Raw genomic sequence first — 23102 nt, 5'->3', positions numbered from 1 at the left:
TGTCAATTTTAAAAGATATTTTCTTAAAGTTAAAATGCCAGTTATTTTGTGTGGGACACAGGGTCGGATTTAAGCATTTCGAAGCCTTAAGCTGAATGTAAGTCCCCTTACCAACCCTTCACAATTTTAGAAGTCAATCATAAAAAGAAAAAAATTAAATCAGACTATCTCTCTGATTCAATACGGTTATTGGAAGAAAAAGACGTGAGGTTTCACTAGTCTTCTGTTTTATAACTGAATTTAATTACATTTTTATACCCATTCCTTTAAAAATCTTTTTTAAATTTGGTTTTATCAATTTTTTTTTAAAAAAGACCTTACGTTAATTCTTAGAAAAAATTAACGAAATACTACACAAAATAAAAAGTAAAGTATGTTTTGTTGGTTTGTAAAAAAATGTTTATTACAAAATTCGACTTTAATTTTGTTTTTGTTTGTACAAATGTTTGAGGCTCCTTGAAAGTCGAAGCCTAAGCAACAATTTACATAGCTTTTTACTTGTAAATCTAACCCTGATAGGACAATGTCAAAGCTGATGTTTTTAACACAAAGGGCACAAATATGCATAGAACGATCTCGCTCACTTGCTTCGATACCACATAATGACGTATCCCGCTAGCAATAATTGTTCTGCTACTATAAAATTTCTCGATAAACAGCTACAAGCAGCATATATCATTATATCGGACAGTAATATATGATTAATTTTACATTACTAGTTACAAGCGACCCAGATAAAGTAGCCATTTTGTAAAAATTCACTGCCCTCTATAGTTCATGAAAAATGCAAATAGCCAAAAACAGATGTACAGTACACATTTCCATTATTTTTCCATAGTCACCATATCAAAAATATGGAGGCCTGACTGGTGACATATTTGTCACCAGTTTTCTTATTCCATTGCCAATACCTCGAATGATTCAGTAATGCTGTTTTCAGTTTATTGTCATTTTCAAATCACTTCGATAAAAGCCATTTTTTTCAAATTCCTTCAAATGCAAAAACAAGCAATAGTCACTTGGCATGAGATCAAGGTTCTAAGACGTGTGGTCAAAAATTCTCCAGCAAAACGTTTGCAACATTTGAACAGCTCAGTGTGCGACTATCATGTTTTTGCTTCTAAAGAAATATCTTTCATTAAAATGGTTTGAAAATGACAATAAATTGAAAATCAGCATTACTGAATTGTTGAAGATATTGGTGGCAGACATCATTTGACTATGGAACAAGAATATTAGTGACGCCATATCAAAAACTGGAAGCCAATGGTGACAATAGGGAAAAATTTTGGAAATGCACATATCTTTTTTTGTTTGGTTATAATTATTTTTACCTTTCATTTTTTTTTATTATTTCAAAAAGGAGCTTACTTTAAATGAATACCTCATATTAATCAATCAGTTTGTAACTGATATTATAAATATTGCATTGTGTTCTCTAATACAAAAATAATACATTTTCTTTCTAAAGCAACTTTATTTCTAAACTATAAATTTAACAACTGAATAAATATACAATATGATCTTGTGCAAAAGAAAATTTGAAGAGCATGTAATACTGCAATAAGGTCAGCATAATTGTAACCAATTACATGAATATCTTTTAAATTTACATATATATGCTACCGGCCAAACCCGATTTCAGGCCAAACTAGTTTGTCCTAGGACGAACTGATTTAGAATTATTATTCAAGTATATTAATGGTTAAAATAAAATTAAAAGGCAATCAATTAGATAAACAATATTTATTCAAACATAGTCTACTTAATTATAAAAAACAGGGTTAATGTTACCCTAGGTATTGAAGGTGGCGGCTCGTCTCCGATTCCAGCAATCAGAAGACAGAGAACAGTGGGATGCACGTTCTAACCTAACCTATTCTAATAAATTACCACAATTATTAGAACAGGTTAGGTTAGAACATGCGTCCCCACTGTTCTGTCTTCTGATTGCTGGAATCGGAAACGAGCCGCCATCTTCGATACCTAGGGTAACACTAACAAAAAACGGTATTGATTAGAAGTGACACAACACTTGTACAAAAGTATAAAATAAAAATAAGCTAATCAGTACTTATCAGTTTGTGGTTATTTTTTTATTAAGCCATGCACTTTTAAAGGTAATTAGCTTTCGAAAATATTTTCAAAACTTCAAATGAAATAATAAAAATAACTTTTAGAGTGAAACTAAAATTAAAAATGAACTTATTTGTGCTTCTTAGTGTAATATATAAAATATTTTATCTTTTATTTATTTTTACAGGGTGTACTGTGGTGGCATTTCGAATTACACAAATTTTTTTTTTTTTTTTTTTTTTTTTACACTGGCACCTATTTATAGTACATAAATCAATTCGGCCTAGGACAAACTAGTTTGGCCTGAAATCGGTTTGGCCGGTAACATATATATATGATTCATTGTATTTTCTTTAAATCAAAACTGTAATAATGCAAATTAAAAGATGTTATTCTTGAAGTTCAATGACCTTATTGTGTTCTGTAATAGTTCTACATTCTTGCAAATATCATTTCTTGCAACTTTTTCATAAGTAGATTAAAATATTTACACTGCTGAATTAATTAATGCACCTTTAATAGTGGGTAAAGCTTAAAAATGCTAATGTCTTTGACCCAGTTATCAGCTCCATTGTTAAAGGCACATTCAGCTAGCAACATAGTGTAACTACAGTGACTAGTTCATCCTTATTAAAATATTTACAGTTTATTTTTATTAATATCTGGCTGACAATATCTTTTCTCTTTTTCTTCATTTTTTACATGTTTTTTTAATAATTCAAATACTTCATGTTGATATTCCAATGGAGTTTCTTTTTTACCTAAAAGGGGGAGAGAAAAATCAATAATAATTAATCAATGTGAAATATGCAGAGAGTGACTTTTTAAAATATACATAACACAGTTCTGATTACCATTATTATTTATTATAATTAATGAATATTAAAGATTACTGATATCTATTTATGAAGTATTTTATTTGATTTTCAAAAATGTATATCATAACTAATTTATTTTTGATTTTCCACTCTGTAGACACTAAAGATGGCCTTTTAATCAAGCTCATTAGGATTTTGTCAGACCAACAACAAGGTAGCTGGAAGGTAAGGAATGAGGCTCAACATATCAAAGACACAAATTCCAAAAAATTGTTTACAGTTTATTGACTCATCTGGATTTCTTCCCAGGTTCCCAGAGCAACAGGTTAACATCTTAAATCACTCAACCATCTGGCCATAATTTTAATTGATATAATTTCAATTCAATTTAATTACTGTATTTTATAGCATATAAGATACATCTCCATTTCAGCACAGAATATTTAGGAAAAAGTCTTTGGAACCTTTGAAACTGGTCCCAAAAACATTTTCACTGTAGTCTGGTTAAAAAAAAAGTAAAATTTGAATGTACACTTCTATTTATCAAGGAAAACCAGAAGTTTCGATAAGTATTTTAAATGTAAATTGGTATATGCAATTTGGGGAATTCGATATAGGAGATTGCAACATCACATAAGATGCAGAGCTATTTTTTTGAGCCCCTGTTTTGGATAAAAGTTGCATCTAATATGCCATAAATATAGTGAATGATTTCTTTACTTATAATAATTCTTATTGATATAATCATAATCTTATTATTTACAATAAGATTATGATTATGTTAATTATTATTAAACACAATTATTTAAAGTGTCTATACTGATACTGACTAACTGAATAATAAATATTTTTTGAGAACATTAATCAAATACTAATAATTATGTGTGAATTATATTAGAAATGTGTAATATAATACCACATTGTAAAACAAAGATTAAAATATTGTAAGTTTTTTAAATAATACTATATAATCATTATCTTCAAATGGAAAATCATAATTAAAAAAATCATGGAAGTAGTTTTTTTGACCAATTGAGATATTTTTCCTCTATTATATATAAGAGGGGTGGGCAAGCAAGAGTTCAGTGGGAACCGAAATGTAGGTTTTGCAAAATGCATGGGAGCCGAGTTATCTACTGTCATGGCGGATAGTATGGTAAGGCACGCGATTTTAGTATATAATATAAATATAATATAAAACAAATATTGAATTTTTTAATAAGCATATTTTCACAAAATTATAAAAATAAAATTGTAAAAATAATAATAAAAAACAGAAATTAACACTTTCAGCAAGGGCCGCATTTGCCCATGTCTGATATATAAGATAGCATGGGAAGTAAAAATAGTGTTAATGATAAATATGCTATGAAATTTATTATCAGTAATATATTAAAATTTATTTTATTTTTTTGTTTAGATATAACCATAAAAAATAATTAAACCATATATTTAATAAACAAGTTCAATTTCTTTTACCGTACTATACTTACCTGTTAACCAATGATAAAGATCCCAATCATTTGAAGGCAAATTTATTAATTCATCATACAAATTTAATTGCCTTTCATTAAATGTATGTAAATATTTATCTGCAAAAGTGCTGAAAAATTATTTCTAAATTAATTTTTGTTACAAGCTTATACACTTCATTATATTGACTGATATGAAAATTTTTAATTAAAACTTGATTATTGCTTGATTACCTTAAAATGAGATCATTCTCTAACATTCCTCTTTTTCTGCTTTGATACAATAACCTTGATCTTTTGACTGTTTGATCTTCATTTTTTTTTATTTGATATGGAGGAATCCTTGGAATTTCCATTTCATCTGACAACTTTCGATTTAAAATAAAGATACTTTGTTGCCTAACCCATAACTGAAAACATATAATTAAAATAAAAATTATTAGATTATTGTATAAATTTTTCTATTATAATAAATTTTATACTGCTAAATTAATCAATGCTAAAAGTGAGTGAAGTTTATAAAGTTTAAGTGAGTGAAGTTAATAAATTAACATTTTCAACATGGTTAATGAGTCATCTTTGGATGTGGACAGCTGAAAGTGGAATCAAGTTGATTTCAACACTTATATAATATTGTTTTATACACACAAATATTTATTTTTATTTTTTTAATTAATTTTTTCCTATAGATTTTTACAAAACTTGTAAGCTTATATTTAACTAAAGAGCATCTCAGAATATTTTTCATACAGGATGTTTCATAAGATATTAGCATATTGAGAAAACATGCTTCTAATAAAAAATTTGATAAGGACAAAATTTAATATTTTCAAGGGGCCTTTTTAATGCTGTAAAAATAAAGATTCTCCCATCCCCTTCAGAGGACAACTTCAAAATTTCAAATGGAACCCAAATGTTTTTACATTTTTGGATTCTCCATTAAAAAATTATAAACTTTTGAATTTATCATTTTTCTGAAAAAATATTCTGAATAAAAGTTATGAGCATATGATTGATATACAGTCAAACCTGTTTTTATGCGGGGGATAGGGACCGCATTAAAAAAAACGCATTAAAAAAATCTCACGAAACTTCACGAATGGCTGTAAATAATAGTTTTCGCGACACAATTAAAAAATATTTTTTTAATGCGGTCAACAGGGACCGCATAAAAAAAGTCTCTCACAGAAAATAACTCAAAACCGTACGAAATAGAATTTATTGACAACAGATGTCAGCACTTGACTGCATCGTCTGGTCTATCGTCTGTTTTACATATTTTTGTCCAGGTGGTGTTTTGTTGACTTAAAAAGTAAATTATTTCATTTTTCGCATATTCATGCAATAATATTACTATAATAAGTGCATTTATGCTATAATAAGTTTATTTAGCTATAATAAGTCAGCGTAAGACATGACGAATCGCACGAGACTAGTCGTCAACTATACCGCACAAATTAAAAATTCGCATTAAAAAATCGCACAAATAAAAATCGCACATAAAAAGAGCGCATAAAAACAGGTTTGACTGTATTTTAAAAGATAATGATCTAATAAAAACGTGCATTTTTCATGAGTTAATTATTTGAAAACAGATTTAAAAATTATTAATGGTTAATTTTTAATCAATTCTTAATGTGGTTCAAAAGCAGTACTCATTTACTACTGTACTACTGAATCAATTTTTAAAATGAATTCAATCGCAGTTTCTTTAATTTTTCTCTTTTAGAGTACTTAAAAAAATTTGTGAAATAATTGACAATTTTCAATTTAATTTAAGAATTTGATGGCTTTTTAGATTTTTATGGGTATTTTGAATTTTATGTTTAGCAATTAACAAATTTCTTTTATAACACGTTACATAATGACTCTTAAAAACCTGTCTAAACATCTATGTTTATAATTAGTTTATCTTTGTTAAAGGTTCTAATTACATAACTTTTGTTTAAACAATTATTATTTATTCATTAAGTTTTAATTAGTATTACATAAACATAGATTTTTTTTAATCAGATAAACAATCACTTAATCATCAAATACTGTAATGTAAAAGAGAAGTGCATTGTTCTGTCAATACTCAGATGTTAAAGCATTTTTTACACGGTTGTTATTCATGTATGAAATTTTTAAAGTAAAACTAGTAGTATATAAATCTTATTTTTAATAAAAATATGAATCTTTTATGAAAATGCTTGAAAGCAGTGAAATATAAATTTGATTCTTAAATTTATAATGTATTTATATTAACTGATTTTATTTTAATTATGGATTATGTAGCAAAATGTATACAAATAATTGCATCAAAACACCTGAATTTTTTGCTAAGCAAAAATTATTTTTATTTTTCTAATGTTTTCAACCTATTTAATATAGGCCATCTTCAGACTTAAGATTAAACTGTTTCAAAATGCTCAGCAAAAATTCAAGTGTTGTAATGCAATTATTTGATTTTATTTGCTGAGAAAGCAGTGGATAAAATGTATACATTCAGAAATTAAGTATATAAATCAGGAAATTTTAGTGGAAATATTTTATAAAATAAAAACAAAACAAACTTTATTAACTCCAGCAGTGTAATAAATCAAATTGTAAGAATTTTAAAAAATTTTCACTATAACATGAAACAAATACTGTATATACAAACTTTATTATTAATAATAAACTTTAAATTGTAAAATATAAATTATTTTAATGCTTTTAATAAAAAGCAATTTTAAAAATTTACATATAAAACCTTCAAAAAAATTTATGAAATTAGATCATTTATTGAAAACTGATCATGTAATTTAGAGTATTATTAAAAGTAAAGTAATAAGATAAAATTAGTTGTGTATAATAAATAGGATTTCTTGAATGAGATCCCGGTTGTTTTTTAACCCGGGAAATCCTGCAAATTTCTTTAAAGTTTACTTTTTTTCTTATTTTGTGCTAAGGTTGAGGAAATTTTGCGAATAGAATGTATAATTAACTCATAAACTGTCAGAATACATTTGTATTTATTAATTTTAAACCTACTTATTAGTTTTTTAAATTTTTGCTTCTTGTGACATCTCACAGATTGTCAATAATCAATATGTATTTGTGGCAGGACTCTGAAAATTCTTTACTTGTCAGAACCTGTATTATCTGGAATAATTGTGCTTATGCTGCCTTAATTATCAACAATGTCCAGTAGCTTCAATAACTGCGTAATGCCAGATTGTGCAAATTGGGCAAGGTTACAAACCAGAACGAAGTCTGCAAGAATGAAGTTTTTCTTCATAAACCTGATTATTAAAGACAAATGAATTGCTGAATTATTGGACTATAAGCTTGATGCCGCTATTAAAGCAGCCAAGGTAGACAAATCAAGAATACTAGAGAGCAAAAGAAGTACTACAATTTCGAAAACGAATTAGAAATCTTCCAGACTACAGGTGAAATAACATAACATCTGTCTTCTCTTAAATGCATTAAACAAGATTCCACTCACATCAATTGAATCAGAAAGGGCATTCTCGGTAGCAAGATTTTTCATTACTAAAATATGAATCAGATTAAGTGATCAGAGTATTGACCATCTTTGCTTTTTAAAATCTTATTATAAAATTTAATTATTATGTCTTTGTGTCCTTTCTATCTTAATTTAAAATTTCGTATACTAGTACTTTTTATATATTAACAGGACTTATTATGCTGGAAAATATCTGCATCCATATTTTCCAGTATAATAAGTCCTGTTAATATATAAAAAGTACTAGTATACAAAATTTTAAATTAAATCTTATTATAAAAATTTACAATAATATTTTGTATTATGTTTTGTTTAAATCACAAAAATTACCTTTTAAGTTCATTTTTTTAAATTTTCAACTCAATTCAAAGCATTTTTATTGTTGTTGTTGTACGTAGTTTCCAGCAAACTTTAATGTTTCTTCTATTTGTGAAAATTTCTACATAATTCAAAGGTAATTTTTAATATATATCTTACACTGCATTATTAATATGATTTTGGAGGTTGCAAACGTATTAAATTACTTTAAAAAATGAAAAATAATTACATCAGTTGATTCTAAGATACTTTGTATATCTTAAAAATAATTAATTCTATCCCGGGATCCCGGGAAACAGTTCACTTTTATCCCGGAATCCCAGGACAAGCAAAAGACCAGGAAATGAGGAACCCTAATATTAAATAAACTTTTGAAAATAAATACTTCAAAATGCAGATTAAACTGTCAATACAAATTAAAATAAACAAAACTATACACAAAAATTGTTGTTGTAATCAAATTAGTTGTCAGTAACCCCCTTTTTTTTTTGGCATTTAAAAGGATTAATTTAATTGCTATGCATTTATGTAACTAGATGAACATTTGATTTGAACTTTTGAGTGCATAACATTGTTATTATTTTATCAGTTTGCTATTAGCAATACATGCTTCTTGCTATTTCTGATATATTATTTGACTTGATCATAATGAATAAATCAGAGATGTTTATCATTAATTTTTAAGCTTCAGAATGAGTAAGATTATTTTAGCTTTATGAATTATTATAATAATACAGCTGGATTCTTACTGAACTATATTATGGGCTAATTAATTATTAGGAAACTAATTAACTTGAACTAGAGACAGGCAGTTATATGAGTTACTATATTTACTAAAATAACACTTATTTCACATTTAAAAAAAAAGCAAAAATAATCCATTAACTATTTAGATCTCTTATTCATCATAAATTCTCTAAGTACTGAATCAATGATGTCAAAAATAAATAGAGAATATTTTAATACAATTTCACTCTTTTATGGAAGTGGCTATGAAACAAATGTCAATATATCTTCATAATATTAATGCATTTGGGGAATATAATAATTGTAAGATCAAGGGTATTTTATCACAGCAGGAAAAAACAAATTAGATTTTATTACACACAATCATCTGTTACATCTAAGATATATTTAAAAATTTCTAGTAATGTAAAATTTTCAGGATTCATCACATGCTGTTCAGTGCTCAAACCTGAAGATTTGTAAATGAAAAAAAATTATCCTACTTAATTATTAGTTTATAGAGTCCCAACTACTGAAAGTAATGTGGTCCAATGCTATCTTAAATAAAAAAAAAAAAAAGCCAAAGTCATTTTGAATTAAAAATATTGTATATTGTAGCACTTTTAAGCTTGTGAATTTAATGATATATAAGAATATTTTTACATCATTTATTATACAGCTAATATATAATAATTTTAATAATAAAGGTAGATATTATTTAACTACATTTTAATAAAAAGTTTCTTCTAGCAAATTAAAGAAAAATGATTAAAAAAACAATCATTTTGTAATGTGTTATCATTTTAAATTTTCTTTTATGAATTACAGTATAAGAATAGTAAAATATTTGCTTACAGGTTAGCCTCAGATTATGCAGAACCTCAGTTAAATTGGAGTAATAGTGTAACTTTTTGAATTAACAGATATTTAATTAACTCAAAAAAATTATCTATATTTGGAGTAAATTTCAGCATTATGATTAAGAAAATTATTCAGTTTTTTCAAAATCATTGATGTAAGGAAACTACATAATCAGATATTGAATATGCAAATTTATTTATTGCATACTGTAAAATAAATAATGTTAATTTAAAACAAGTGACTTGCAATTATTTTGTAATTAAAAAGAAAAAAGTAGTGTTCAAAATCAAATTTTAAATTTTTTAAAAAATACAATTTGACTGTGAAACAAACAAGCTTTGCAAATAATCTTATATTACTAAAAATAATCATAAAATTATTAGAAAATTACAAGAGGAATTCATAAAAATGTTTCTAAAGTTTTCATCATGAAATTGTATCATCTGAACTTAGTAATTAATTTTTCTTTTTTCCTCTCCAGATTTAAATTTCTCTGTATAATTATAAACTTTTATTTATGTTTCCAGAAAAATTTCCTTGATATCACTTCATTATATTATACACAATATACTACAAAAATTAAAAATAGTTACAAAAATTGTTAAACTGATTAGAAAATAGTATGATTATAAATTATGGTAACAGACTATTCTACAAAATTTTGTTAGAATATAATTTGGATAATATATATTGAAAATAAATTATTAATTATAATAGGTAATCATCCACAAATCAAAGTTTTGTTATATTGTCTTTTGATCTAACATCAAAAGATGAATTGAATTAATAGATTAAATCAATGCAACACTTCAATAAGTCAAGAGGGTGTTCCCAGGAAGACTTTCTATAGAAAACTGGATGCTATTTAGGTGTTGCACACATGAAGATGTAAATGGCCATATGGAATTTTCCAGGTTAAGCTCACAATCAACTACCAGTGTTCAGTGGTTTGATCAACTTATTGAAAAATTTATCATCATTATTGCATCTAAAATATTAGAACTTATATACAATTATTCAAATTTTTATCAATAAATTAAGCTTAATTGCATTTAAAGTCTTGTTTATTTTGAATTCTATCAAAATTACATTTTTAATGAAAATCTAAAACATTACATGAAATAATTCTTGTTAAATAATATGAATTCAAATTCTTAAAAGTTAAAACTGAAAATATTAAATTAACAAATCCACCACTCTGTTCCTAAAAATACTAATCTATGCATCTGCATTTATATTGTACCAGTTCTTTTAATGTCTGTTAATAAGCACGAATGAATGGCTGAATAAAGGTGCACTCTTTCTCATCAAGGGTGTGGTCAATGACTGGACGATAAGTAAGTGCTACTTTTCCAGATGAATCAACATAACTTAACGTGTGTTTCCTCCAATGTTCTTCCAAACTTTTCTTTTTCTGATTATCTAAAGGCTTAGAATAATCAAATTCGTCTACTCTAGATTTAAAATCTTCTCGTGCATGTGCTCCTCTACTTTCCTTTCTTGCTTCTGCAGCATATACTGTTTGGATGGCATTTAGAAGAAGATTTTGTAATTCCAGTGCCTCAATCAGATCGGTATTCCATACCATTCCTCTATCACATAATTTTAAATCTTTTTGTTCAGAAAATATTTCATTCATTTTTTTACAACCTTCTTGCAAACTTTCTCCTGTTCTAAAAACAGCAGCATGCATCTGCATTGTCTTTTGCATTTTGAGGCGAAGTTGCGATGTCAAAATTGACCCATTTGCATTTCTAATTGTATCTAAATTTGCAATGGATTCTTCTCCAGAATTTGGCTTCAACTCAGGAATGGATTCTCCTGGCTTGTTTAATTCAGAAATAGTATGGGCACAAGCACGACCAAATACAACCAAATCTAATAATGAGTTTGCACCAAGACGATTAGCACCATGAACAGATGCACATGCAGTTTCTCCACATGCATACAGTCCTTCAACTACATCATCTCCTTTATCTGGTTTATGAATAAGAACTTGACCTTTATAATTAGTAGGAATACCTCCCATATTGTAATGAACAGTAGGTAAAACAGGAATAGGATCAACAGTCACATCTACACCTGCAAAAATCATGGCAGTTTCAGATATTCCTGGCAATCTGACAGCTATCTGTTCAGGTGGTAAGTGATTTAATTGTAAAAATACATGATCTTTTTCAGGTCCCACTCCTCTTCCCTCTCTTATTTCAATAGTCATAGCTCTGGAAACAACATCTCGAGAAGCCAAATCTTTAGCTACCGGAGCATATCGCTCCATAAAGCGCTCGCCTTCACTATTAATGAGAAAACCTCCCTCTCCTCTCGCTCCTTCAGTAATAAGGCATCCTACCCCATAAATACCCGTAGGGTGAAACTGTACAAATTCCAGATCCTGGTTGGGCAAACCTGCCCTAGTTACCATGGCGGTACCATCTCCGGTCGAAGTATGGGCGGACGTACACGAAAAATAGGCTCGACCGTAACCCCCGGTGGCTATGATAGTGTTTTTGGCTCTGAATCTATGCAATGTACCATCCTCCAAGCAGAGTGCTATTATGCCATTGCATCTTCCTTGATCCATCAACAGATCCAGGGCAAAATACTCGATAAAATAATTACAGTCATAACGTAACGATTGTCCGTATAGCGTGTGCAGCAAAGAATGTCCAGTACGATCGGCCACACAACAACAACGATGAGCCTGGCCTCCTTTACCATAATTGTACGACTGGCCACCAAAAGCTCTTTGATATATCTTACCATCTTTAGTTCGGCTGAAAGGCATCCCATAATTCTCCAACTCTATGACCGCGTGAGGAGCTTCTCTAGTCATGTAATGTATAGCATCGTGATCTCCGAGCCAATCCGATCCTTTAACGGTATCGAACATATGCCATTTCCAGTCATCCGGTTCCATATTTCCGAGAGCGGCATTGATACCTCCTTGAGCAGCAACGGTGTGCGATCTAGTGGGAAATAATTTAGAAACGCAAGCAACTCTGAAACCTTTCTGTACCAATCCGAAAGCCGCTCTCAAACCGGCTCCGCCGGCTCCGACCACTACTACATCGAAAGTATGGTCTGTGACTGGATAGCGCTGACTCAGAGACGCTTTGCTCACTCCGGTCGCGCTTCGTCGACCTTCCACCGAAAAGTGAAATCCTCTTCGACGGGCAAAGCCATGACGGAATAATTTGCAATCGGAAATATTAAATTCTCTCAGAATAACCCTCAACACCGACGCCATCTTAGATGTGACGTCAAACAGGAACGAAGTCTCGCACCCAGTGTATTAGTATTATAGAACGGAACGTATAAATACCTTTCGAAATATAATAACAAACACTTACCCTTTTCGTTCCGATAAGTTTATTTATCAGATTCATTCTTGTTATTAAATCGATGCAAATTTACTACTAAATTTAAAATTTAGGATTTGCGCATTAGACGTCTTAACCACGTGCAAAATGACGATCGTTAATAGCGATCGGGAGGGGGGCGTTGTCGTCGAAAGGAAGAAAATACTTTGCACTGTTTGTCATAAAATTTTGGTTAAAATAAATAAATAAGATTATAATTCTTCATCTTCCGAATTTCATATCAGCTTCCAAATATTAATACAAATTAGGAGTATTTGGAAATGAATTGATTCAAAATAAATTAAAAAGTAAAAAGTAATTACAATAATTTTATCAGAAATACTTTCGACAAGTGCATTCTTGTTTATTTTTTTAGAATAATTAATGATTTTATGAAGACTCCCGCTATAACATTCGTTAGCTTCAATTCCATTTGGCATAAACTATAGTTTATTATTATTTTTTCATATTTAACTCTTCCGCCCTGTGGTATTTACGGCCTTTTTTACATACCCGTCGTGAATTCAGCCAGACCCAAAATGGCGGGTGGTGAAGATCGAGGCCCGAAATATCCGGGACAGACGGCTACCCGTGAAAAATTTCCTGGATTGGTTGATATTCTAAATGATCCAAGTTAGAATCCCGGTCAAATTTTCTAAAATTAATTTTCTTACGTAAGTTAACGGATACATCGGGATCTGCGTCTTTCTAATAAGCAAGACAAAAAGAGCCTCTTAATGGAAAGAGTTAGTTCGTTTTTTGTACTGTAATTAACGACTGAATTTATAATTTCATAATAAAAATAAAATGATAAACCTGGGCTTGAAACATTCGTTTTATTACATTGTTATTCCTGAATTCAACATTTATATTGTTATCTTCCTTTTCTAAATGTCTTTTACTAATAAATAAAAAGAATACGTTCACTTCAAATATTGTTACAAAATTATAAAAAATTATAAAATTTATTCACCAGAATATCTTTATAAAGTATATCCCGGTTTCAGCTACAACAAATGGTATTCTTTACTATCCATCGTGATAGATGGCAGGTGATCGAGGCGATTAAAGCGCATCCTACCGATCTGGAGATCCGGTATTGAATCCAAGCGGTCGAAAAACTTAGAATTTTTTTGTGGTGGTGGTTTTCTGGTCCCGTCCCTCCCCACCCGGCATTGAAAAAGGTTTTTTTAATGCCCACAGGACGGAAAGAGGAAAAATAAACCAGGGTTCAGTCAGGCCATAGTGGAGGCCTGGCTAGGTTCGTCCTGTTTTAATGCTTAAATAATCCTAGTTTAATGAATTTCTTTGAAACGCATTTGTGAAAAAGTCGAAAGTTACGTTAGTAAAAGACAGTGTTTCCGTTCCAGCATTTTGTTTTTCATTTGTTTCAGTGGAGTTGTGAAAAACCAAACCGTAAAGTTGAGATCTTGAATGGCAATGAAACAAAAATTACGGTTTATTCTCACAAAACTTTAATTTTTTAAATTTAATTTAATTTATACACGTACAACTGTCTCATCTCTGTTAATTAATATAATTCCAGAGTAATATCTCTCTTCAAAAATTACAATTACGTGATTAAAGCTTTTTTTTTTTCTGTCTTCTGGGTTAAATCTTCATTGTAGAGAATGTTTTATTTTGCTGTCTTATGACTTCCTACTCTTTCATCAAATTTTTCGTATATTGTCACAAAGTAACTCTTCAACTCTACAAAATTTATTTCTGTAGTTTACATCAACTAAATTAATTAATGAAAATTAATTATATTTATAAATAATAATAAGTAAGAATAATACTTAACTTAAACGTGCTTTTAACGTAGGCTACTAATTATAAACTGTTTTCATTTTCATACAGCCGAAAAAGTATCATACTTCATACGCCACTCGATTTCTTGGATATCAGAAGAAACACTAATAATGGAAAATATTGTCGTATAGCCTACTTTCTAGCTTTAGCAACAAATAACATCACCGTACAGGTCTTTTCCCCTCTATCCACCACGTGGGCATTAAAAGGACCTTTTTCAATACCGGTGGCGGAGCGGTTAAACTCGGCCATCCGGCAATCAGTGTACAGATTATCGATATCGTACCCTCAAATAAATTTTGCAATGAACATAAATGTGCCATATTTAAAATAAGTAGCACTGGTGTAATGTCACAAAGTGACCCGGTTTACGGATAGACAATTGCAAAATTCTTTAGAGTTCAGGTCTATTGAGTAACTGCGCAAAGAATGAAATAATGACTTAGTCCCATTTAGAAATAATAATTCCTTTTGTTTTTAAACAATTTAAATTTTTTTCTCAGTCACGATGACTTCGTTATTTTGTAAATTTATAAGATTATGAGATTTATATATTTATATTTTTTCCTACTACAATGTAAAAAAATATTAAAAACTTTTCCAGTTTAATAAACTAATTCAAATTGAAATGAATCTGGACTGATCGAAAAACTGCAGAAATTTTTTGGGGCTGGTTTGTCTGGATATGTCGAGCACCATTTCTCATCATACGGTCGCTCCTTTGTGGACCTAGCCGAAGCCATGATGAACTTAGGACCCACAGGATGGAGAATAAAAAAGCATATTCATTATGGATTTGGCCAGGCTCACAAGAAAGATTTATTTGGAAAATATCGCCATGAAAATCCTTGAGGATGCTGACCGAGGAACTAGATTAGGTTGATGGTATAAGGCAACGAAACATATGGACGAGCTGCCAATGGAAAGATGCATCCCGGGAGGATCTTTATAGGAAAATGGCTCCTATTTAGGTATTAGACGCGCAAAGAAAACCTGGCAAAATTCGTGGTTGGTAAGGTTCCAAGTGCCAGTGTTCAGTGACTATATTCACTCGGCGCTACTTTGACTACTTTTATAAGATCGGTAATCTCACGCGTAGTAGTTAGGGTATTACGAACAATTTACACCATTTTTTTCCGTCTGTAGAATTAAGATCTTTTATTCTTACTTTTAATCGTTTGCTTTTTAAATATCATCCCCTGACGGCCGGATGGCCGAGCGGTCAAGGTGACAGTCTACCGCTCTGGGTATTTTTCGGGGGTGGTCCGTCCGGATATATCGGGCTCCGTCCCTCGCCACCCAGCCGCCCCATTGTAGGGCTTGCTAAAAGAGGCCCTCTCAGTGGCCACAGGGAGGAAAGAGTAAAACAATATCATCCCCAACTGTTTACTTGAACAAAAGTTAATATTCACAGATTCATGAATAATGACGGCCGGATGGCCGAGCGGTCAAGGTGGCAGCCTACCGCTCTGGGGGACCCGGGATCGAATCCGAACAGGTCGAATAATCCCCAGGAATTTTTCGGGGGGTGGTCCGTTCGGATATGTCGGGCCCCGTCCCTCACCACCCGGTTGCCCCATTGTGGGCCTGGCCAAACCCATAATGGGCCTTCCAAAAGAGGCCCTCTTAGTGCCCACAGGGCGGAAAGAGTTAAAAAAAAATTCACGAATAATTAACTTCAATTTTTAATTTTATTTTTGTAAACGTTGTCAAAATAGCGGTAATTAACTTGTAGCAAGAAAACTTTTAAGTTATAGTCTAACGACCAGACATAGTCTAAAAATATTCTTACTACAAGTTTGTCAAGTTTTCACGATATGCGCAGCAGCGCCGCTAGCTGTTTGAGCGCCCGTGTGCAATATCGATTATGCCGCCCTGTTTAACTACTACCACCTATGCTGAGCTTGCTAGCAATACCAATTTGCCGCCCGCGTGCGGTGCACGCCTTGCACGCCCGCTTACGGAAGGCCCGGATACGCGATTTGTTTTTCTAAATGTTTAGCATGAAAGTTTATTCTCTATACATAAAACACACAATTAGAATTAACAAAACCCACAAAGATAGAGAGAATTTAAAAAAAAATGAATCCTCATTTAATAAGTGCAATTCATGACAGCCATTATACTGATGCATATTTTTGTGATAATCACTTAACAATGGCATTTCCAGGTCAAAATTAGCTAAGCTAAATTTTTCCGTAACTTACCAACGGCAAACGCCACTGTAATTTGACATTTTGTATAAAAATGACGACCACATCTTTTCAATAATAAAATTATATTTTACGCAAATCCAGTTAATTTTTATAATAATAATTTACTTCCGTTACTCTGCATTTGAAATTACAGTATTTATTTTTACATTAATCAATTATTTGTATTTTGCAATATTCGTGAAATTGTTAAAAGCAATTACATTCAATGTAACACGTTCAAAGCTACTAATTTGTTAATATTAAAGGCCTAATTTAACTTAAAAATCCGAGTCTATGCATTGTTAAATTACTTATACTTCTATAATTTCGATTTTCCGTCACTATAAACTGAAATCAGACTAAATTTTCAAAATTTTAGTTTTTAATATATTTTGATGCAAATCTTCAAGATTTAGTTTGATAGCAACGCCTTCCGGGACTTTCTACGGGAAACTGGCCTCTTATTTAAGTGTTAAGACACGCCAAGAAAACCAGGTTGTGAAGCGCGAACCCGAGACCAACTAAGGGTTCGGTAATTTTAGCCCCTCTGCCATTGGAAAAACAAAATTTTTAAGGACCAACAGTAGTATTCAAAATTCTGTATTTTATTATTTGAAACATTATCCTGAAAAAAATATATGTATATATTTTATTTCTCTCTTTCGCCCTGTGAACAGAGGGGGCCTTTTCCAGGTCCATCATGGGTTCAGTCAGGGTCACAATGGGGTGGCCTGGTGTTGAGAGATGAACCCCAACCGACCAATTTAATTACATTTTGTTCCTAAAAACAATTTTATTAGATATTTATCTGACCAAAAAATGGCATTTGAAGAAATATTTTATAACTTTTTTCATCAAAAGCTTAATCTAACTCTAAATTGGATACATTTATGCAATTAGATTTTTAAATTAAAAATAATAATTTGAAATTAAAATATATTTAAAAAAAATAAATATCTAACATTTTATTTTAATCAATCGATTTTGATTTTTTAAAGTTAATTAGAATTGATATGAATACTTAATTCATTTAATAAGTGCATTAAATACATGACTATTTTAAAAAGGCAAATTTTATTCAAGTAAGAATTGCAAACGACAAAGTAATAAAAGAAATACATGACTATATGGTTGTTAGAACGGATCTCAAAATAGACCACTTACATGTTAGTTATGTAATTAGAGAGAATTTAATACTTTGATAAGAATTTTTGCATTCTTGATGACAAGATAGGATTGTGTTTCTGTTGTTTTTTTTCCGTTAAATATTTTATATCCGTCATCTACGCGTTAGCATCAACTTTCCATATTTTTAGAGTTACTCATTGATTATTACATTATAAACAATGTTACTTTACATGCCTTTCGATTGCGTAACTTTTCTGCAAAAGTCGTTAACCTTGAAATATGCTAATTGATCAAGCTGCAGCAGCTGTTTCTACTGTAATTTTATTTTAATCTTCTGTAGGGATAAGTTATTATCCATCGTTTTTGTTATGTGAATCACGCACGACCCTTCATTTCTGTTTAGTCAAGTCATACGTTTATTTAGTAAAATTTAGAGAGAGATAAAAATAAAAAATGAAATATTAGAAAAAGTGAAAATAAATAAAACTATTAAATTATATTAAAAAATAGATTTAATTGTAATAAGTAACAATTCCAAAAATCTTTCAAAGGACTAATTTGGTATACTGATTTAATATTCATTTGTTACATTTATTTAGAGTTCAGATATTGTTTATTATTATTATTAAAAATAAAACCAAGCTTAGTATTTGTAATTTTATTATTAATAACTTTAGATAATGTTCATATTACATAATAAAATGGTAACTGAAGAATATTGCTGCTTGTAGATTAAATTAAATTGCAAGAAATTAGTTTTCCAACGGATATGCTACAATAGCTAATTTTACAATTGCAGAAATGTAGATGGTTCAATAAAAAAACCTATAAGATACAATATTTTCATTAATGCCATTCAATATTAAACAAAATCATCCTAATCCTAACTGATATCCATCAAAGAGGAAGAATCTGTAACGTTAGCTGAACTGTCTTTCTGGATGCTGTCAAATAAGGCTTGAAGTTCGGGAGTGGATTTGATCTGAGACAGGAACTCATTCATAGGAGGATTCTTATCTAAATTATTTCATCATTAAAATAACATATTATTAAATCTTATTGAATCTCATTATACCACAACTCAATATGAATATTTTTATAAAATCTTACTTAAAACAATATTTTATCAATCATCATTTACTTATCTAAAATGGAATGGTAATAATGATTACAGTGACTAATTTATATGTTCAAATGTATTCTTGAACATTTTTTAATGTAAAAATAAGATATTTCGTATTTCAATAGCATAGGCAGTGTAAAACAACTAAATGTACAGTACTTTACCAATACAGTTGTCCCTTGATAGTCCGATGTTTTGTAATCCGACATGCTCAGTAGTCCGACACACCTCCTGTCAAGGTCACTGTAGTCCCCGTCCCCGTCACGTGTCTGCTTGCACAGAAGCGTGTTGCGACATGAATCTCCCCACCCAATTCTTACACGATGACACACATTTCTTGTGTTTTCCATGCGCAGTTCTGTACGTATTGTATTATTTATGCCTATACATTTATTGGCTTCCATATTTCTTTTAATAAACACGTTTTAGTTAACCGAGATGGGTGTTTCATTTCCATATTAATCTAAATCTAGGCAGCATCTTACTCATAAAATGTAGGAATATTGTAGGCTACTGCTAGCAAAACAATGCCAAATATGTAATCACTTTCGGTAGTCCGGACACTTTTGGTAATCCGACACCCCTTTGGTCCCATACCTGTCAGATTATCAAGGGACAACTGTATTTTAAAATGACACCTTTTTGTCACCATCAAATGTTTTTTTATTTTTTTTTTGAAAAAAAGAATACATTATGCAGTCTTTAATTATGCATAAAAGTCTTAAATTGAAATGTAATTAATTCAAAGTTATTTGGAAAAATTTCACTTCTTTTCAACATTATGAAATTTTCCTATGTAATTTCCTTTATTTATACTAATATAGATGTTTTAATTGATAGAAAAAAATTTGCATTATCAGATGTTTTATATAATTTGTTACAAGATTAGTATTTTTCTGACACATTTGAAGTTTTCATTTTATAAATAAAAATTTTCAAAAATACTAAAAGTCTGTATTTCTGTGCATATAAGAGAATGCTCTTATAGCATAATAAGCTTAATAGCATATATGAATGATAGCATAATGTAATGTACATACATATAAGAGTTGATGCATATAAGAGCATGCTTTTATATGCATCAGCTTGTTTTGGCACTGTTTTATTTATTATGTTTTACTAGATTTTAGTATTTTATATGCCCATCTGATATTTTCATTATTAAAATAATTCTAATTTTATTGTTACAAAATAATCACCACATGAAAAAGTTCAAATCATTTATTACATATGAAATAAGATAACTATCTTGAAACTAATACGAAAGTAGAGGCAGCCCTCTACTTTCGTACAATTCACTATTTCATACTTTTGATTTTTATCGATATATATGGCAAAACATGTATACTTTCATGTAATGCTTCTTCCCTTCCCATGAACTGTTAGTCACTAGTCCCTCCCACCTCTCCAACATTAATCATCCCCATTTTCAGTGTCACAGGTTCAGTTTGGAGCAGGGACATGCTGTGCTTCTGTTGATAAATTGTGTCTTGTCAGTTTATATTAGGATGCATGCTATCACTTTATGTACTGTACATTTCTGTCTCATGTACTGTACAAAGGGCAATAGAAAAAGACAGCATGTTACAGAATTCTTTATCAAGAAAAGAAAAAGAGTACAATTCAATTATCTTTTGACAAATTTATAAAGAAAACACCAGATATTTTTCAATAAAAAAAATTATTATTTTGAAAACCCTTTTTGATGTTCTTTTTATATTGCTCTACTTTTGGACATTTTGACTTTCATACACATTTCAGGAACCAATTAGATGCTAAAGTAAAGAACTGCCTACAATTTGAAACATTTAATAAATTCACCAAGACTTCTATTAAATTATGTAATTTGGTTAATAAAGTTATTTAATAATTTAGATAATTCTACACTACAGATAAATGCGCTACTATCTACTGATAAGTTATGATTAAAATAATTTAGAGTTTTTAAATTTAGAAAAATTTATAAAATAAATAAAACATTATTGAGGTTTATCAGTAGCTGCTACATAAATACTTCAGTTTGGAATCTTTCCAGACATACACTACTTTTTTTGCATAATATAATTATTTACTGATATTTTACTTATAACTCTGAAACAAAATTTGATTAGCTATAACAGACATATCTTGATACTATTCTAAATTACCTAATCATTGAAATTATCAACAAGAGGTGATATAGTTATTTATGGAATCAAATTATCCAAGAAATCAAATTTTTGATTTATTTAATCTGATGTATTTATAATTATGTTAAAAAAAACTTGTTAAAAGATAAAAAGTTAAAATATGAGTATTTTCACTTTATAAGCATATACTTTTATACAGATATGCTTTTTTAATTAAAAAATTTTATTTTCAAAATAAAGTTAATAAACTTTTCAATATTTTAAAATGAAATATTATAAGTATTGAATTTTTTGATTTTACTTTATGAGCATTCAAGTATATTAGTGATTTTTTAATTTATGCATATTTAAATGACACTTTAAAATATTTATTGTATGGCAATCACTTTATGGAAAGCATCATGATAGTCTGTCATTTTCTCATAGATTTTTTTAAAGATTGTCAATTGGTAATCTATTGGAAGTGTGTAACTTTTTTACTTTTATGCTTATTTTTATTCTCCTATATAGCTAACTTAGCTAGGATATGAGATTTAGGCCCATAGCCTTATTTTGCAAATATTTACCTGGATTTAAATTGCTTAAGATGTTATGGAATGTAATCCTTACATAAATGAAGTAACTATATTTTGGTATCTAATAATGCATATCATATGACAATATGCATTATTTTTCACTGAATAAAAATACAGATCATTAAAAGTTTTAAAAAAATTGAACTTTTTCCTAAATAATATATTAGATTATATAACATAGAAAATGTTATTTTTAATCAAAACATACTACAAAAAGTTAATTTTTTTAATGCAATCCAGTTTTAGTTTTATGAATATTACTATATAATATAACTTCATCATTCTTACATTTTTTTTTTACTTTGATTATATACAAATAACTTTTAATTATATTTTATAAAAAAAAAATATTTTTTATATAATGTACAAAATATATTTTGTACATTATATAAAAAATATTTTTTATATAATAAATCTTAAATAACATTTACGATAAAGTACTATAAGATTTACAATAGTTTTATGTAATAAATAAAATCAAATATTCTTACCTGCATCAGGAATTGCCATTAATGCAGCAAATGCTCTCATGGCAGACCTCTTTAATTCATCTTGTTTTTCAAATTCTTGTTTAACAGCATTTGGCTTGACTTTGCTGGTACATGTATTTCTAAGAGGTTCCACAAGCTGTTCTAACCTCTGCAAAATTGCTGAAGGACAAAGTGTTGCTAGCCTAACTAACATAAGATAGGTGAGCATTTTAATGTCATAATGATCTCTCAGTCCATTCTCTACATGGTTCAAAAATTCAAATATATCTAATCGATCTATACAGGAATCTAAAAGTGTGTACATGCATTCAAAGGCAGCCTGAAAAAATTATTATAAAAATGTAAATAATAGAAAATTATGTTAAACTGTTTCTTATTCTCTTATATATGCTATTAAAATAATAATTAAATAATAAGATATTTCTTACTACTTAGTTATCTATTTAAATTTAAAACATCAAATGAAAATAGCATTTTGTGTTGAATTAAAAACACTAAAATACAATCTACTTTCAAAATTTACATC

The 23102-nt window shown here is 29.3% G+C and overlaps 3 protein-coding genes across 3 annotated transcripts in view; all 3 read right to left on the bottom strand.

Moving 5' to 3' along the window:
* Nucleotides 1–1457: 1457 nt before the first annotated feature.
* Nucleotides 1458–13369, bottom strand: LOC136978035 (succinate dehydrogenase assembly factor 2, mitochondrial-like). The gene is made up of 4 exons (XM_067273680.1): nt 13115–13369; nt 4601–4776; nt 4388–4497; nt 1458–2837 (listed from the first exon to the last, which is right to left on the bottom strand). The coding sequence occupies exons 1-4, from the start codon at nt 13148–13150 to the stop codon at nt 2716–2718; spliced, it is 444 nt and encodes a 147-aa protein (XP_067129781.1). The 5' UTR covers nt 13151–13369; the 3' UTR covers nt 1458–2715.
* Nucleotides 10811–13044, bottom strand: SdhA (succinate dehydrogenase, subunit A (flavoprotein)). The gene has a single exon (XM_067273669.1). It carries the CDS (start codon nt 13009–13011, stop codon nt 11026–11028), a length of 1986 nt encoding a protein of 661 aa, XP_067129770.1. The 5' UTR covers nt 13012–13044; the 3' UTR covers nt 10811–11025.
* Nucleotides 13370–18901: 5532 nt separating the features above from the next.
* The window catches only part of Cand1 (Cullin-associated and neddylation-dissociated 1), a 90163-nt gene continuing 85962 nt past the window's right edge, over nt 18902–23102 (bottom strand). The window contains exons 24-25 of the mRNA XM_067273668.1: nt 22577–22895; nt 18902–19275 (exon numbers count right to left, since the gene is read on the bottom strand). Of these exons, the coding sequence (XP_067129769.1) occupies nt 19142–19275; nt 22577–22895 (453 nt within the window). The 3' untranslated portion in view covers nt 18902–19141. The remainder of the gene's footprint in view (nt 19276–22576; nt 22896–23102) is intronic.

Source organism: Centruroides vittatus, unplaced genomic scaffold (genome assembly GCF_030686945.1).
Source record: "Centruroides vittatus isolate TY-2023 unplaced genomic scaffold, ASM3068694v2 contig_484, whole genome shotgun sequence".
Lineage (NCBI taxonomy): Eukaryota > Metazoa > Arthropoda > Arachnida > Scorpiones > Buthidae > Centruroides > Centruroides vittatus.
This window is presented reverse-complemented; position numbering and strand designations above follow the sequence as displayed.

Coding starts and splice junctions, on each gene's coding strand:
- SdhA (XM_067273669.1), bottom strand. CDS start 13,011: ATGGCGTCGGTGTTGAGGGTTATTCTGAGAGAATTTAATATTTCCGAT.
- LOC136978035 (XM_067273680.1), bottom strand. CDS start 13,150: ATGAATCTGATAAATAAACTTATCGGAACGAAAAGG. Junction 4,777..13,114: donor AACTTATCGGAACGAAAAGG/GTAAGTGTTTGT, acceptor ATATGTTTTCAG/TTATGGGTTAGGCAACAAAG. Junction 4,498..4,600: donor GAGAATGATCTCATTTTAAG/GTAATCAAGCAA, acceptor ATAATTTTTCAG/CACTTTTGCAGATAAATATT.